This window comes from Acanthochromis polyacanthus, chromosome 13 (assembly GCF_021347895.1).
Source record: "Acanthochromis polyacanthus isolate Apoly-LR-REF ecotype Palm Island chromosome 13, KAUST_Apoly_ChrSc, whole genome shotgun sequence".
Lineage (NCBI taxonomy): Eukaryota > Metazoa > Chordata > Actinopteri > Pomacentridae > Acanthochromis > Acanthochromis polyacanthus.
The window spans coordinates 10738290-10757686 of record NC_067125.1 but is presented as its reverse complement, the minus strand read 5'-3'; the positions used below and the strand labels follow the sequence as shown (position 1 = coordinate 10757686).

The 19397-nt window shown below is 38.8% G+C and overlaps 2 protein-coding genes across 2 annotated transcripts; both read left to right on the top strand.

The window, feature by feature from the left end:
• The first annotated feature begins 9994 nt into the window (after positions 1-9994).
• apoa1b (apolipoprotein A-Ib) lies at positions 9995-11515 on the top strand. The gene is made up of 3 exons (XM_022205805.2): positions 9995-10161; positions 10284-10407; positions 10612-11515. Exons 1-3 carry the CDS (start codon positions 10125-10127, stop codon positions 11153-11155), a joined length of 705 nt encoding a protein of 234 aa, XP_022061497.1. The 5' UTR covers positions 9995-10124; the 3' UTR covers positions 11156-11515.
• A 1602-nt stretch (positions 11516-13117) lies between these two features.
• Positions 13118-16203, top strand: LOC110959050 (T-box transcription factor TBX1-A). Its single transcript, XM_051958244.1, has 8 exons — positions 13118-13145; positions 13573-13747; positions 13843-13944; positions 14055-14226; positions 14398-14553; positions 14710-14777; positions 15122-15225; positions 16019-16203. The coding sequence occupies exons 1-8, from the start codon at positions 13118-13120 to the stop codon at positions 16180-16182; spliced, it is 969 nt and encodes a 322-aa protein (XP_051814204.1). The 3' UTR covers positions 16183-16203.
• Positions 16204-19397: the final 3194 nt, after the last annotated feature.

Below are 19397 nucleotides of genomic sequence, written 5' to 3'. Positions count from 1 at the left end.
GAAATTTGTGTCTCAGCAATGTATCATTTGTCGGAATAATGCTTGTGGACTAAAGTGCCAATAGCGAATTGGGTTTGGTGACAAAATGCCACTTAGCCACATTTCACAAAGTAGGGGGTTAGGAATAGTTAATATGACACAAACAATTTGAAAGACGAGCCTTAACAAGAGAAGTGAGTATACGTCTGTGCAATACCACCAGATGTCAAATCATTTAAAATTGTACTTGGTCATTTCAGTAATCGCATTACCTTTAAATTGAACAGTTTGCAATTTGCTTTTATTTAAAATCTCAAAACAAACAATTTCCATGTAAGTCAGTACATATGTTTTTATTGTGATTCTATTGGTATATTCCTTGTCTGCCATGCTGGGAGCCATCTTGTCAGCCAGTGCTTTTATATATCCACAGGTATTCATAATGACATCTGAAAATGTCATCTCCCTAACAGCTTTTCCACTCACGCAGCCCCATACCATCAAACTACTACCTCCATGATTCCCTGTCAGGCCTGTGCTTTCATTGTGGTAGCCACGAACAGGCTCATACCAATCTTCAATCATATCTACCTAGTCATTCATTCATTCATTTTTGTAGTGTTGTATAGTAGGGCAAGCATTGTTTTATTCAAACAGTCACCTGTTTCATATTTACTCATCACTTTTTCAGACATACTGGATCTTAGTATGTGAAAATAGTGCACTATCTGTGGTGTCGTTTACAGACACTCCAGCTCTGTTTACAGGTACTATGGCTTGCCCTCCACATTACAACTGCAGCTGTGAGTCAGCTGATTTTTGGTTGATTTATATTTGTACCACCTCTTAACCCTCGTGTTGTCCTGTGGGTCAAAACTTACCCATTGTAAAATTTGAAAATGTGGGAAAAAATATATATTTTCACAGTGAAACTTCTGACGTCCACATTTTCAACATTTTTGGGAAATCTCTGAACATTTTTTGATGGAAAAAAGAAATGTTAAAAGTGTTTCTTCAGAACATTAACCAAAAAAATAAAAAATAAACCAAACTCCAGCGAATTTCGCTGAATTTTGGTTGATTTTTTCGTGAATGTTATTAAAGAAAATATTAGAAGTTTTACTGATATATATATATATATATATATATATATATATATATATATATATATATATATATATATATATATATATATATATATATATATATAGCCACTTTAGACATTTTTAGAATTTTTTTGGAAGATTTTTACTCATTTTTTGGAAAATATTTACAAGAATTTTCTTGCCACATTTGGTGCATTTTTTTTTTTTAAATAAAACTTTTAAGGGAAACTTTTAAGGAATTATTGGAATTTTCTTCCTGAAGTTTTTTTGCAAATTTTCAGAAACTTGGGGAATTTTTTTGCTAAATTTTTGGATAGTTTTAGACAAGGAAACAATTTTTTTGCTGCCCATAAATGGAGACAACAGGAGGGTTAATAATGACATTATTTCTAATTTGACAAGTGGAATGTTTCCTCGTAGTCATGATCAAATAAAGGCAATATTAAAATGCATGCGCCAAAGTCAGAACTTAGTGCAACAAAGTGAATACATGTGTGATCACTGACACACAAGTTGGTAAGCCGTGTCTGTCTGTCAGAATTCCGGCATCATTGCTTCACATGAAAACTAAAAGATATGAAAAATGTGATTGTGAGACTTCACAAAGATAGAGAAGAATACAGGAAGACCCGTGACCATCTAAAAGTCAGCTGAAACATATTTGTAGCAGTACTCAGGAGGGCAAGCCATAGTACCACTAATCACAGCCTGTGGACAGCCTCTGTATTTTTGTTTTTATTCATTTTTGTAATGTAGCTTGAAACATGATGAATATTGGGCGCTCAAGATGAGACAAAGCTAAATCTAGGTAACTCAGATGAGGGTTCAGCATGTTAGGAGTGAACCTGGTCAGGACTACCACAGAGAAGTCCTGACAATAAAGCATGAGAGTGTGAGATAAGGGTTTGCCAGAGTGCAAAAGGTGTTGGAGACATGACATTTACAGATGGCACCATGAATGCTGCCTGTACCAAAATACTGGCTGACAACATGACTCCCAGTCTGCAGACACTGGACAGATGAGGAATATTCCAGCTTGGTGTCCAGATTGCCAAAGTCACAAGAGTTACTAAAGAAGAATACAGTGAAAACTATGACCTGGATAAGTATGTTGCCTGGCTTAAAATCTAGTTCAACACCTTAGAGTTGTTTTAAACAGAAAATAGAGAAAACAACCCTTCCATCAAAGAGTAGATTTTAAAAAATGGCAGAAAATCTCACTAGGGATTTGTGCAACATTAGTATCCTCCATGCTGAGGAGAACTGAGTGTGTCATGTAAAGATAAATGTTAGAAGAATGGAGAAGAAATAATATGAGTCTGACTGATGAAAGGTGTTCTGACTGTTGCATAAAAGTCCTACTGCAGGGCCTGTATTTTAAATATACTAAATCTAAAATGTTGGTTTTGAATTTACCATAAAAGCAACAACACCGCTGTTTGGCTTAAAGATAATACAATTACTGTAAGGTGAATAATCTGACATAGATGTTATGTTGCAGAAGTGTGTATTCATGTCTGTCGTATCCTGTACTTCATAAAAAAAAATAAGAAGTACATGCTGCTAATGTGAAAAAAAAAACAAAAACCTATGATGAGAAGAAAAATACATTGATATATAGTAGCAGATTTATTGAACTTTATTGTGAATTGTGATTTAATTGGCTGTTTTTTAAAAAGTGTTTGTTAAAATGATTTAGCAGGAGTGACTTCATTTCTGCAAATGGGAAGGTGACATGATTTCCGCCTGTTGTTGTAGCAGAGGTTAAATGCAAGGATCCCTGCAGTGCGTCAAATGGAGCTTTACGTCCCTAAGCCTGCTATTCACAGCTGGGATCTGCATTAACACTGTGCTGCTAAATGATGCCTTTGTCCAGTCCCACAGCCAGGATGTCCTTTCAAATTGTTGACACCTTTTGGATTCAACCTTTTGTATACAACAAAGTAAATTAAAACTCGCTTCTACAATGATTTTTTTATCCAGAGCAGTGCGTGCACAGAGGCTTGCAGGATTGTAGCTTAAATTTAATAACATTATAATAGTTTGACTGCTGTCCTGATCTGTTCATTGTGACTTTTTACCACAAGAGGGCAGATGAGTGGACTAATCCTTCAGGACTTGCATCATCTAATAAGTAGATTTTGGACCTACTCTGAAAAATAACAGCAGTAGTAATGCACTAAATTGAGCTAATTATTATTTTCTGACTTAATGTGGTGCCTCTAGTGTAATAACTCAGGGCTCGATTTCATAGACTCTGCAATTCTTTCTAACGTGCTGCATTCAATTATTATTATTATTTTTTTTTTGTTTCTTTTTTAAAATTTATCCAGAACATCCACACACCCCTGACTAAACTGTTGTTAAAATTCAACAGAAGTGTGTGGGACTTTGTATCAGGGTGAACGACATCTTGAGCAATGATAGCTTTAGAATTACAAACAGGCCTTGAAACTTGGATGATCAACTCAACACCTACGCACCAAACAGCTGTAACGTGAGCTTGCAGTATGTACCGCAGTCTCGAACTCCGATAACATGTTTACATGCTCTTAGTACTTTGTGAATGAGCCACAGCATGCTATGATTAATTAATGATGGGGTGGATAAAGCGCACTTGTGCCTCTTAATTCTAAAATTCTGAAGTTTCACCAGGAACATGTTGTTATCAAGTGATGAAGAATGGTGGTATTAAAAACAAAATAGAATTATCTCCTTTTTGACATTTTCAAAAATTGAAAATGTACAAGCTTTATAAAGTAGAATTTAGGGCAGAGCTGTTGTACTGGTTTACTTTAGATTTCACAGCTGTTCCTACAAATGTGGCTGGTGAATGTAGATATATCACACAGAAATAAAAAACAATCTTGAAATCAATGTAGTACAAATATCTACTTAAGAAATAAAACCACTGAATATAATTTTGCAGCCAATAAAAAGTATCAAGAATAGGTATTTTCACAATATATACATTAAATGATTTTCTACATCTTTTGATGTACATATATATGTAAAGAATTATAATATATTAGGATTTTGTCTCACAGGTTCCACAAACTTGTGTTGAGCTCCTGGACCTTGTACCTGGGTGAATGACATCTAGATTTTGTGCAATGATAGAATTACAAACAGGCCTTGGAACTCAGATGAAACTCAACACCTACGCACTAAACTACACACACAGTTCCAGCTGTGAGATTCCAGTGTGTTCAAATTCAATACCCCAAAACATGTTTGCATGCACTTAATACTTTGTGAATGAGCTACAGCATGGGCTAACTCAGCCTTTATATGTTAGAAATTATGTAATTATATTAGATTTCATCTCTGTTGCAGAACAACTTTATATTTGATGCACTTAAACCCCAGACCACCTGGTAAATGTTATTAATGAGAGTCAGTGCACACTGTGTCCTTGATCATTTAAACCCTGCAGCATTTGGTTTATTCTTGCCCCAGTTTAAAGTTTTACCAGTGATATGTTGTTCTTATATTTGTTGGTTCAAGCATGTTGCTGTGCACTTTCATAAACAGCATTATCTATGGAGCAGTATATGAGGCTACAGAGCCTCATAAACAGAGAAGATAATACTTCTTATCACTGATCTGAATGGCAGCTTGCTGCATGTCGACTGGCATAGAAGGTGCCCCGGTGCGTCCTCATTAGTCTCTGATTACGTGAGCATTACATGTGAAAGTATGTTTATGATTAAATAATAGGTCTTGGTGTCTGTGAATCACCTTAATTGCGCTCTTCTAGGTTATCTGCGGTCATCGTAGCTTTTCTTGCTTTGCTGTCAAGCTGCACAGCCCTCAGGGCCATGCAGCCTGCAGTGACACTCTACGACCAGGGCTCTGGGCCAGATATCTGTATTAAAGGCCTCAACAGATGGGACATTGCAAAACCACATTGCTGCAGTTAAGTAGATGTGGGTATAGCCATTTGAAGTGGTGTGTGTGTGTGTGTGTGTGTGTGTGTGTGTGTGTGTGTGTGTGTGTGTGTGTGTGTGTGTGTGTGTGTGTGTGTGTGTGTGTGTGTGTGTGTGTGTGTGTGTGTGTTTGCGCTGCAGAAAATGCGTGAGAGCGCCACACTGTTGCTTACAGCTGAGATAACCTTCCCTGCTGGTCTGAGAGCGGTGCTCCATCATGGAGGCAGCTGGAACAGTGACGTGACCTATGAACCTCAACCAGAGCCTGATCAAATGGCAGATTTGTTGATTAAATATTTATCAGCTCCAGGCAATTACCCCCCAATTGCTTCTCCATCATCAGCAAAGAAGTTACTTTCCTTTGTCAAGCAATAGGAAATCCCCTCACATGTTTTAGCCTGGATGTTAGTTGGCTTTACCTAACTGCAGGAGAGACTATTTGAATCCTTTAAATAGGCCACATTGTTCAAATTGTGTCTATTTAGCTGCTATATTGTGTTCAGTTAGGTGCAGATAATGTTTGCATCGTGTGATTTAGCCAAAAATAGCTAACAGACAGAGATTTAACGTTTGAAAATGTCTGTAATTTTAATCTAGCATTCTTCTTGGCCTTCGGAGAAAGTGTGTCGTTGCAAAACCCGTAACCTCTTCAACTGTCTTGCCAGCAAGGAGTTTTGAGGTCCTATCGATAACAGTTATGATGACAGCAGTCCAGACATACGGCTCACTGTCGATGCTGAATCAATGTGGTGCAGTTCAAGCAGTCTCAAAGGTTGCTGTTCCAGATAAGAGCCAGTCATCTGACAAGTCCTGTTTCAGTCCGAGTCAGCAGCTCTGAGCCGCTGATATGTAGAACATTCTTATCTCATGGACTGGGGCAAATGGCCCAAAGACTACTGTATATGACAAGAGGGGCCATGTGCTGCAACATCTGTCTGGCATGTGGAGTGAAGGTCTACGATTAACAATTATTTTCATTGATTAGAGTTTTTTCTAAAAATACCTGCTCTATTGGCAAATAGCGCAGAAATGCATCTCGCCATCTTAGAGCCCAAAATAGGTTTTGTTTTAAAGTGGCTTGATTTGTTTTTGCTTGATCATTCAATTTACAATCATATCAAACAGAGAAATGTAGCAAATAGGCACATTTCAGATGCAGGAATCAAAAAAGTATGTTTTTCCTTGAGAAATGACAAAGAACTTTCGGATTATCCAAAGTTGATGTTTTTTTGTCATGTGACTGAATGATAAATCAACTCATTCAGCATCTTTGTAGGTGATGCATTCTCTGCTATGATGCAGATGTGTGATCAGACGTCACCCATAAAGCTTCCTTTGTTGAATGTTTTATACTGTCTGCTGTTGTTTGCTAATTGGTGTCAGACAAATGGCTACAGGCCATAACAAGGAAGTGAGAGTGGAAGGAGGAGGTGACAGGCTCAGCTTTGCTCTATGACAGACAACATGGTGTCAAGTAATAAATAACAAAGGCAAATGGAAGTGAAAAACAGGAAGGACAAATGTGATTTAGGTTTCAAATAAGTATCAAGGCATTGCTTCAGATGTTGAAACTATCCCAAAAAATGAATTAAGCTGTTAATGAATAACAGTTTGTTTAGGGATTTTTGTCAAAAAATAATTCTCTGTGCAATGTAGTGAATGGCTGTGCAAAAAATGCAACAAAAGATACCACAACAGCTGCAAACTTTAAAGGTCTCACAAGATACACATGCAAACAATTTGATGTGTTGATTTGGTTTAATTTGTGATCATTTAAGGTACAACCTCACTGGGTTCAGTAATTAATTAATTTGAGTAATTACTTTGATCATTAAGTAATGGTGCTTTAACCCTCTTGTTGTCCTCATTCACATGCACCAAAAAATATTGTTTCCTTGTCTGAAAAAAGTACAAAAGTTCAGCAAAAAAATTCCCCAAATTTCTGACAATTTGCAAAACCTTCAGAAAGAAAATTCCAATAATCCCTTAAAAGTTTTTTTTTTTAATCCCCCAAATTTGGCAAGAAAATTGTTGTAAATATTTTCAAAAAATGAGTAAACATCTTCCCAAAAAATCCTAAAAATACCTAAAGTGATTATATATATATATATATATATATATATATATATATATATATATATATATATATATCAATAAAACTTGTATTTTCTTTAAGAACAAGCACATGTGAATTTTCTTAAGAAACATTTTTAATATTTCTTGTTATCCACCAAAAGATTTACCAAAATTGTTGAAAATGTCGACATCAGAAGTTTCACTGTAAAAATGTTTTTTTCTCTCCATGTTTTCAAAGTAAAATGGGTCAATTCTGACCCGCAGGATGACAAGAGGGTTAAGTACACTGTGTTCCTCATGAGTATTTGACATTATGTTCTCTAGACTGTGCTGAGGAGGATTTTCTAAATCATGGAGATATTTGGAGAAGTGTTGATCTTAGTTCTTCAGTTAAGGTGGCACACAGATAAATCCATCCCATTTACAAACCACGGCGGAGCAGAATGATGAGGTGTCCTTATAGTGACAAGTGAATTGAGTGACCTATTTTCCACTCCTCCTTCACATTGTCCATATTTTTTCATTACTCTGTGTGTTTTTGAGTAGTCCTGTTGGATGGCATGTCGATATCTCCCATTTTAGGGGATACTTAAGATTCATGCACAGCAGTGAACTTTTTTGTATGAACACCTCGAGTGAAATCATTCTCCCAACTTTATATTGAATACACTCTATGTTACTATGCTAATTTTTGAAATCTTACAGTGGTATGGCATGCTATGGACGTGTTGCAGTCACCCAAAGCAAGTATGTACAGTACAAAAACTGACCGACATGTATCAATCATACAGGCTATTATAACTATGTTATGCAAGAAATACACGGCAGTGGTTACAGTTGCCACAGACCACTGATAATGATGATTAACCTTGCACCTAATAACCCTGCACAGAGACACTTGCTTTCACTCTGCGAACAACTAATGTCTGTTACATAGAAGGCAACATGTCCAGAGTTATTGCTACACAAAATGCACAGACAAAGGTTTAAAAAAAACAAGTATGGCTAAAAATGTTCACATTACATCCCCATCTCACTTTACAGCTTTCTAAAATCATGCTCTCAATAGAATAGGGATGGGAATTAACATAGCCATAAATTAATGTAGGTAGGCTTGTTAGACAGATGATAATATAGTATCTATAATATGCAGATATTAGTGTGTAAGGAGAGACAACTGTGTGCACTATCATCGTTCCTCTTCCTCAGATTACATGGAGCCATAGTAACAAAGTCCACTGATGACAGGACAACAAACAACAGGATGGCACACACCACTCTTTGGCCTGTTATCAGTCACACTAGTGACAAATTTTAGTTAAACTGAGATAATTGTTTTTGGTACTTACTAGATGACTGTGTTTCATGGCAGTTTTAGTGTGTGAATGCATATGCATCATCATCATCGACATTTCAGTGACTTTATATTGAACATGACTGCATTTCAGAGATTTGATTGCACCACTGCCCTCTGTTTATTCTTGTTTGTTTTTCTTGGCGGCTTTTTCGAAGGACTGTAAATAAAGTGGCTTTTCCATCCCACATACATTTGTGTAGCAAATGGTCTGCAAGAAAACAACTCCACGTAGGCCAACCTAAACATGTTTGGAAAAATGTACAAAATAAAACAGAGCACAGCAGAAATATGTTCACTAAGATAATATGAGTTTTTAATACGTATTTTTTTCCTTTTCTTTCGTATCCACTTTCTTGAATTCTGTTTCATTCTCACTTTTCCCACAAATTTCTTCCTCTCATCCAACTCTCCCGTGTCTCTGCTGATTGAAACGTCTGTCTCGCCATCCAATCCGCACCCTGTCATTTTCACACTTCTTTTCTAGTTTCACCATTTTCCTGGCAGTGCCTTCACAGAGAACTGACTTTTGTTTATGTCAGAGTTCCATGTCTTCTGCAACAACAAGAGAAGATAAATGAAAAAAGGTCTTTATTAAGCTGCAACGGCTATTCCACAAAAAGCCACCAAGTGAAAGATCATGTTATCGTAAAACAAAGTGCTAAATGTGGAGGGTTATTGGGTTCCTGCTAAGAAAGGTTTCTGGAAAAGACACTGATAATGAGTCTGTGGCTGAGTCTGAGTCATTGTGTGTGCTGAGTGATCTCCTTCCAGTAGGTGACCATTGAACTCTCAACCCAGTCCCCCTGCTGAGGGAGCTGGCTTGGGGGTGAGGTCCACCTCCACGGAGACACACAGACCTCCTCCTCCGCCTCTCCACGTGGACTTATCCCTCAGTCGAGCACTATAAAAAGTCTGCTCTTGCTGAAGTTTTTCAGTCTCGGCTTCATCTGCACCAGGTAAGACCAAGGCAACTGCTGTGGCTGTAACTGGAACTTGGGCTGTAGAATACGAAGTCAGAAAAGAATAATTGCTTTTCTGTCAGAGAGAACCTTCTGTACTCTATTAGTTTTGATGAAGTTGTGAGCAAGTACCAAAATTTGTTTTCTGGAAGACAAGCCGCAGAGTCAGCTTTGTGACTTCAAGAGTTTTTTTGTTTGTTTGTTTGTTTTATGAATTGTAACTTTGAGACAAGGCTGTTTATCCATTGGAGGTGATATTACAGAAATGATCTCCATTCCAAAATGCCTCTGTACTCTGAGCACAGGCAGTTGCCTTCTTAATTCTGTAACTGTTTTGCTGTAATACCTGAAACAGGATTATGTAGTAGTTCGGAGTTGATCTTCTTAAACTGCTTCTCTAAGCTATCCAGATTACTGGTTCTAGTAATGGGCAGCCATATGTTTAGTGCTCATTTTGGCCAATTCTGCAATGATAGGGCTTTAACTGTGTGTTAAGACATTCTTACTTTAAGACTTTAGAGGCTATTATAGTTGGTAAATTTAAGATTTGTTGGATTAATGTGTTCCCACTTTTCAATAGTTTTTTTGGGGGGTTAACTGTCTTTATTGTGGTTTGTGAACTGATTTATTGAAACTATCCTAACTGTAACAATGGGAGCGTAATTTGTTTACTCCATAATAAGCAGCTGCTGCCTTTTTTTCACTCTAGACCACCATCATGAAATTTGCGGCTCTTGTTCTTCTGCTGGCTGTCGGTGAGTACTGAACGTGCTGTTTCGTACTTACGTGAAATCATCTGAACTGCATGTACAATTTTTCCAAGTCACTTGTTCTATTTTTGAAACTCAGTAGTTTCTATCCTCCTCTTTTGTCTCAGGCTCTCAGGCCGCTTCCCTGCAGGCTGATGCACCTGACCAGATAACCCAATATCGGGGTAAGCTGAAGGAATTGGTTACCAGGATTCTGCAGCCATTTGATGACACCACACACAAGGACAAGAAGTAAGACTATCTCGTTCTCTGGTCGGCCAGTCCCACTTCATCTAATCGATGTGTGCTTGGTTACCAGTGCATTCAGCTTTTTGCCTCAGTCACTTTTTACAATTCTCTAGCCACCATTTACCCAGTGTCGTATGTGTGTGTGTGTTTTTTTTTAAAAATCTTATGCTAAAATGGTTTTGCTCTCTCATCTCTGTTCTTTCACAGGGATGCCGCAATTAACGAGGCAGATGCAAAATTGGGTCAGGCAATTGAAATGGGCCAAGCTGCTTACACTGCCATCTCTGAGGCCACCGCTGACGTCCGTGCAACCATCGAAGCAGACATTACGAAGTTAAGAGACGACCATACTGCCCAAGCTGAGAAAGTGAAGGAGACTCTTCTGCGACACGTCCAACAGTATCTTTCGGCACTAGAACCCCTGAAAGAGTACCTTGAGGGCAAGAAAGATGAACTGGATGCGTTGAAGGTCAAGACTTCAGATGCTGTGCATGACATTGGTCAGAAGGTGCCAGTAAATTGGCAGGAGACCAAAGAGTCCTTGATGCCCATTGTGCAAAGTGTGAGAGATCACCTTCACCAGCGTAGATTGGACGCCCAAGCAAAAATTGAGCCCTATATCGCAGATTACATGGAAACAGCCAAGGGCTATGTGCAAGATCCAAGTAAGGGTACACCTGATTTAGAGGGGTTGAAGACTGCTGTGACTGCCTATTTTCAGAACCTGTTCGCGTCATTGAACCAGAACTAAATTCTCTCTTCCTTGTTCTTGTAACTAACCTCACCTCCCTGTCTGCCCTAGATCCATTCCTTCTTTCCTCACAGACCATCTCATAAAATGAAGCTAGTACTGATCTGATGAACAAAATGGCAGGACTCTGTTCCTTCCACGCAAACAGCTTACAAGCACATGCAAGCACACATGTAGAGACACGTACATACTTAGCACACACGTGCTGTTTTCTTCACGTTGCGGACAACTGCTAGAATTTTGTGTAGGAACTGTATGTGAATTACTACAAGTGCTTGAATCTCTGTGTGATGATGCTTGTCAGATGAAAACTGTGCTTTGATGAAATACAGCTCAATAAAGATCTGACTGTGTATACTGCTTTGCTCTCTGAAATCATTTTATTTTCCTCTACATGATGGATTACAATATCTAACACATTGCATTTCACTTTGAACATTTTAACCATGCTGTTTTTCCAAACTCTTAAAAACATAATGCAGTTTCATAACAAAAATGGCCTTTTGTTTCATATCACAGTTCACATTTAGCTTTATCTGAGAGGTTTTGACCTCATTAAGCCCCAAAGCTCATATTACATAGACACACAGCTTTGTGAGAGGTCATCATTGACCAAAAAGTAAACTGGAAAACAACAATATGAATACAATCAGCTATACTTAAGATTAGCATCCAACAACATATGAGGCATCTCTGTCTCTGGCACTGAAAGCTGTGATTAATGGCTTGATCAGAGAGTGAACGGGCCTATTGACAAACATAAGTCTTCTTGTGTTATATTAGAGAAAGGTCTTTTATATGTGCTTTGGATCCCTGAGGCAGGAACCTCTCAACACTGTCACATCATGAAGCCACATGAGGCTACATGTGCGCACATACACACACACACACACACCCACACACACACACACACACACACACACACACACACACACACACACACACACACACACACAAACACACACACACACACACACACACACGCTTCACAAGCACACTGCATTACCAGTGATTTTCACTCAAATTTGCAGATAGCTTCGAACTGTCAAAATAACACACTGTTTCATTTGTTTCCTATTCTCAGTGCTCTAATCTACCGTCTGTGCTTCATGCAATACAAAACCTCACAACACACACATTGTGAGACAAAGACATTAACCCTCCTGTTGTCCTCATTTACGCACACCAAAAACATAGTTTCCTTGTCTGAAAAAGATCCAAAAATTCTGCAAAAAAATTCTCCAAATTTGGCAAGAAAATTCTTGTAAATATTTTCAAAAAATTCGTAAACATCTTCCAAAAAATCCTAAAAATACCTAAAGTAATTACATATATAACAGTAAAACTTCTATTTTCTTTAAGAACATTCACAAAAAAAAAAATTGTGTGAACGTTCTTATTTTTCTACCAAGAATGTTCAAAGATTTCCCAAAAATGTTGAAAATGTGGACATCAGAAGTTTCAATGTGAAAATATATGTTTTTTCTACATTTTCAAACTAAAACAGATCAATTTTGACAACACGAGGGTTAACATTCACGTCAGGACCAACAATGGAGATGAGTCCTTTTCCTGACATTGGATGTTATGTTGTATTTTAGAAATATGCCAGAAGGTTGCTTTTAAACAAAAGCAGAATTACAGCATCTCCCTCAGTCAGTCTGACTCTCCAATTAGCATGGTGTTGAAAATCTGCTCCCAGAAAATAGTCTATGAATAATAAAAGCCATCTGTTGTGGTCCTTATCTGTCCACACCCAGTAACACTGGGCTGATGAGGACGTTATTAATGTGCTGAACCTTTGTTGGTCAAGACAAGCTCCACTTGAGGCTTCAGGCTATAAGAAACAATAACATTTTTAGATGCTCCAAAAACCTTGTGTGTGTGCGTGCCTGCGCTTGTGTATTGGGGCCGCATGCATGCAGCCAATAGATGTGTGTCAGTTGCACTAAGAGTATCGTAATGGATGAGGCCGGCATCGAGGTCCCCTGTGAGAGTCTCATGGTGTATAAAACCAGCTTGTTCCAGGCCAAAAACAGACGCTCCAAAGGCTTGGACGGACATCTACTGCAGCTCCTGCCACCGGAATGAGAGAAATTTTTGTCTCTCATGGCAAAATTGCAGGTTCAGTTCTCTGCTGGGCTTGATTTAATGACAGGAGTTGTTGCTTGTTGAAAGAAGTGGAAAAACCGTCTGAACTGATCCTAAAATATAATTGGAAGAAACAAAACTGTAACATCATTCATATTACTAATCTTGAAGACATTTGCAAAATGAGTGGTAAGTGTTTCATGTTCAAAACTATCTGAGCCATGTGAACACGTATTCATGTGGTGATGATGTTAGGCAAAATCTGTTATACAGATATGAACACAACCTTAACAAAAATTTCCGCTCTTTTTGCTTCCTTTCCTCAGGTCTCCAGCTGCCTCAAAGCTGTGAACTATCCCGGCCCTGCTGTGCAGACGTTGGGTCATTATCGAGCACCAAGGCCCCCCAAGTCATTGGGGTCAGAGTTCAGCTGGAAATGCAGCCACTTTGGCAGCAGTTTGACCAGCTGGGCACAGAGATGATTGTTACCAAAGCTGGAAGGTGACAAAAGCCTTCACATTTGGGTATATTCCCTGAACGTCTTATCTTCCTTTTTTTTCTTCCTGCATTATATTTGTTTGCATGTTCTGCTGTAGGAGGATGTTTCCAACATTTCAGGTGCGAATCTCTGGGATGGATCCCTCTGCCGAATACGTGCTGCTCATGGACTTCATCCCTGTGGACGATAAAAGATACAGGTCAGACACACGTTTGTAACAGTGTTTGGGATCTGTAGTAGCATTGCAAGCTCCGTCTGACCTTTTAAGTTCTCTTTTTAAACATTTCACACGTTGATTGTGTCTATCAGATATGCGTTCCACAGCTCATCCTGGCTGGTGGCAGGGCGGGCGGACGTAGCAGCTCCAAGCAGGATGCATTTCCATCCAGACTCACCTGCCCGTGGAGCCCAGTGGATGAAGCAGACCGTATCCTTTGACACTCTCAAGCTCACCAACAACCTGCTGGATGATAACGGACATGTCAGTCGATGTCTTTAATATGACTCTACATGCTTTTTGTTTGAAAGCAGAAAAGAACACCTTAAGAACCAAGCTAGCATGTTTTCACTTCATTCTTTTCATGAAAAAGCATACGGCATTGTCTTTTTTGACTTGCTTGTTGCGTGTTTTTTTCTGCTTCCCCTTTGCCAGATGATACTGAACTCCATGCATCGCTATCAGCCGCGTTTCCACGTAGTGTATGCTGATCCTGCACCTAACAGTGACTTAAATGCATACAGGAACTTCTGCTCTTTCTCCTTCCCAGAGACACGGTTCATGGCTGTCACTGCTTATCAGAACCACAGGGTAGGAACCTGAAGTTCAATAAACTAAAAACTATCAAGGCCCACTGCACATCAGTGTGCATAAAGTGATATAACAAGCACAAATATGGGATTACAGAGAAATTTCTCCTCTTTTAATCTCGTTTTTTTCACTGCCTGGACTCTTTTGCTCTCTCAGATCACTCAGCTAAAAATTGCAAGCAACCCATTTGCTAAAGGCTTCAGGACGACAGACCCCCAGGCTTGGTGAGTGTCCGTCAGTCATTCAGGTTTAGAAGCAGTCTGCCTGTTTAAGAGACATATCTCTGTCTGATTGGTTGAAGTCGTGACAAGACTACAGTGTATCTGTTTTGCTGTTATCAACTGGTAAATAGTGATAAGGCAGCAGTCTCGATGATAGCTAATCTTTGACCTTTGTATGCAAAGGATGACAGCCGTATCTGGTGAAAATGTGAGGGGCTATATCACACAGAGAAATTTACAGAGCCTATATGTGTGTGTGCACAAGAATTTATACCCTTGTCTACCATGATTGTGTGTGTGTGTGTGTGTGTGTGTGTGTGTGTGTGTGTGTGTGTGTGTGTGTGTAGGGTGGGTACTGCCAGTCCACTTGCAGCGTGCTGTCCACCAGAGGGCAGACCTGAGCCCCTCACTAGCAAACCTGGAGAGCAGAAAAACTCCAAGACTTCAGCCAGTGAGTTTCTCTGTGTATTTTAATGTACAACGCACCCTCATTCTTCAGTCAGCTTTCACATTTTCATTGTTTAAAGTCCTTTGGCATTTTCATTTTCTAGTGAAACACTTGTTGCGTTTGCTGGATCTATTTACTGATTTGATTTTTTTTTTTTTTTATTGAGGAGGGGAATGAAAAATGAACATTGTGAAACAAGGGTCAGAGCCCTCTTTTGAGTTTATGCAGCAGTGCTTTGACCTCAAGTTGTATTCATTGGTATTAACAGTGAAAGGACCGCTCTGGTGAAAAACAAGAATCAACATGTCCATATGGTGTTTTTCATATGCGGGATAATGAGCAAATAAGCAGTCAGCACTGTGTCTGAGCATTTCTGCCGACTTAGAGGGTGGGATTTTCTGTATCAGTATTCTTCTTCTAAATCGGTCTCTGGTTCTAGCATGTTTGGCAGAATTTTTCCAACATTGGAACTTGCTATTGTGTTGCAAGTGGTTTTACAGTGTTTGAACAGAAATATACATGAGCTAGTGTGCTTGAGCGGCAGTACAGACTTCATAAATCTGCACATTCTAGCAGAGACTATAGAAGAAAGGAAAAAACACTCTAAAATATGTAATTTCAGCACAGAGAGATGAGCTAGGAGTTAAATCAGAGACGGAGAACTGACTAATAGGCATAATCTAATTATTTGAATCAATAAATGGAAAACAATTTCAATTTAATAGATAGAGGTTACAATATCTTTGGTTTAAATACTTGACTATGTCTGTCTTAACATTTTGTACTGCATTCCCAGGACAGGACGGCCCAGCCCCACCACTGGCGGAGCAATGTGAACTGTTCCACCATGGAAAAGACTCTGTCAGAGCCACCAGGGAGAGAAGAGATGGGAACAGTCTTTTGTCAGCACCTGCCTCCTTCCTCCATCTCCCTTCCTGCTGGGACTGTGCAGGATCATAGTAAGAGGGAGCCAACCTGTCACTGGGCAAGTGAAGCAAAGAAACCAAAGTGGTTAAATTTGACCTTCAGCTTAATATCATACAGTGTGCTTATATTAAATGTAGCTAGAGATAGTTTGTGGTTTCCCTCACAAAATTAAGTTATACAGATAGTATATATTTAGCATATATGTAAATTGTACAGGTGTGCCACATCAATGGCCATATAATATCCTGCATTATGCATTATACTATCTGTAATGCTATGCTGTGCATTAAGAGCCCTGCAGTATCACAGCAGTGCAGCATTTTCTATCTATCTATCATCTATCATCTATCTATCTATCTATCTATACCGGGCTTTGCAAAAGTTCTGTTACACGGTTTCATGATCTTTAGAAACGTTTACATGTCGGAGTGAAAAATTCCATTAAACAAACTGAAAGTTCTACCTTATAGGCAGGTGTCATTAATACAAATTTGTTCTCCGGTGAAGCTGTATCAAGATGGAAGTCAAAAGACTGCTCTCCTTCGTGCTGAACATCAGCCGGATGACCGTCCACAGAGTCGCGGAAAGGCTCAAGAATGGTGAAGATCTTTCAGATGATCTTTCAAGAATGGTGAAGACCTGAAAGATCTTCACCATTCTTTAGCCTCTCCTCGACTCTGTGGACGGTCATCCAGCTGATGTTCAGCACGAAGGAGAGCAGATATCTCAAGTCTTTTGACTTCCATCTTGATACAACTTCACCGGAGAACAAATTTGTATTAATGACACCTGCCTATAAGATAGAACTTTCAGTTTATTTAATGGAATTTTTCACTCCGACATGTAAACGTCTCTAAAGATCATGCAACCGAGTGTAACAGAACTTTTGCAAAGCCCGGTATGTAGATACCAGGCACAAGACAAACTGTGACACCTAGGTAGATACATTATGCACAGCACTGCACAGTTAGTGAACATGTTTGTCTGATCTCACCTTTCGAGACTGTGTCAGCTGAGTCTTCTGTATCTGTGCGTCGAGATGCAAGCGGAGTTTCTCCAGCTGGACAGCATGTGACGCCTGGAGATGCTCTCTGTCCTCCTGCAGAGAGGACAACAAGCGCTCCCTCTGAGCAGTCTCCTGGAACACAGACAGAATGTCATTTTTTTTAAAGCCACTCGTAGGTACACTACCGTTCAAAAGTTTGAGGTCACCCAGACAATTTCATGTTTTTCATGAAAACTCACACTTTTATTCATGTGCTAACACAACAGCACAAGGGTTTTCTAATCATCAATGAGTCTTTCAACACCATTAGCTATCACAATGTAGCATTAGAACACAGGAGTGATGGTTGCTGGAAATGTTTCTCTGTATCCCTATGGAGATATTCCATTAGGAATCAGCTGTTTCCAGCTAGAACAGTCATTTATCACATTAACAATGTCTAGACTGGATTTATGAATAATTTAATGTTAGCTTCATTGACAAAAAATGCTATTCTTTCAAAAATAATGGCATTTCTAAGTGACCCCAAACCTTTGAACGGTAGAGTATATCCATCTTAACATAGTTCACAGTGCTTAGGAAAGCTTAATAACAAGAATGTTTTTGCAGAATAAAGATTCAGTTTTGGATTTATTGTGCTTTCACTATCAATAATTAGAAATTTTGAATCTTAACTAAAATATCACACCTTCATAGAAATTCTACCATTTTTAAAACTATAAACAGTTTTACTGGTAGGGTAAGATGAGGTTGGGCATCAGCTAAATTTTAAAGTGACTCTCTGACCTCATCTAGGTATTTCTCTCTGATGCTGTTCATCTCTCTCCAGTGGTCCTCCCTCAGCTGCTCCAGCTTCCTCTCATGATCACGCTGCACTTCCTCTCGCACTTCCTGGAGCACATCAGCCAGCTGGACCATGGTAGCGAGTCAGTTTATGGCACAAAAAAATACGTTCATTTTAATGGGCCTTTCATTTATTGAGAAAAAGGCATGATAATCATGTAATGTTGTACATATATGTGTGTCTGTCTTCTAACCTCTCAATGGTATTCTGCCAGTTGTTGTTCAGGTCGGGGACTCATCATCAGCTCCCTCCTCCTCTCTGTGCTTCTGACCTTTATACAGACAAAACAGAACAAACAGAGACACAGATCATTAATCTGTGTTCCTCATAAACTGATTAAAACCTATCTTGAAAAGAAAATAACAACAGTACTAAATTTTACAGAGCTGCCACTAATTTCATTGCAAAATGGATATTCAGGTTAAATTGTCATGGATCCATAACGTAAAATATCAACAAAAACATTTAACAGCACAATCCTAACCACAGATTCTTGCTAAAATACCCAAGAAGGAAGAAGTAAAACCAGAGTTATTCTGAGGAGGCTAACAGGAGTGTGTGTTTCACATGAAATTAACACAGAAAGTAGGAACCCACAAAAACAGCTGTTGTGCTGTCCTTTCATCTACACATGAAACTAAAACTTCACGACTGTAATTGTAATGACGATTACAAGAACACATTTTGCTTCTTACTATTTCCTTTAAGAAGGTGATGGTGTTCACATCTAGTCTTATTTTTATTGGAATTGCATATCCCTAATAATTAGTTGTACAAAGGTGGTGGTGGTGGTGCAAAAACTAAACTTTAGTGACTAAACAAAACTGAAATTAGAGCCTGAACGGCTCCACTGTATGAAATACTGTCAAGCAGTACATGCAGCAAACTAGTCATGTCACTCATGCTCATCACACTTGTTTGCTCCAGTACCTTGCTACCAAACTATGCAGTTACTTTCTTAGGTTGTCAGTAGAGAGGAAGTTCTTGTGCTAGCATTTAAACTCATTCCTCTATATATTATCACACTAACAGGAGTCTAACTAATGCTAACATTAGATGTATAAACTGTTTAGGGCATGGTGTTTGATACGCACTCCAAATGAACAAACGTAGTTTTTGCAATTAAAGAGGTTAAAGCTAAAAGTCAAGTTTTCCTCTGGATACTCAGAAAGATCCCCATGAAAGGTGCTATTCATGCCTTGACTCTGCAGTAGGGAACCATCAGTTACTGTTCGTGGTTGTTGTACTACCAAATATATCAGGAGCAACACTTTGTTTAGGAGGACATTTTGATGAGCAGGGAAAAAAATAGGTTTCTAATTGAAGTTAACTCCATCGATATAATTGTTAGAAACAAATTTGCAGTGGTTTAGTGGAGAAGACATATGATGTTACGAA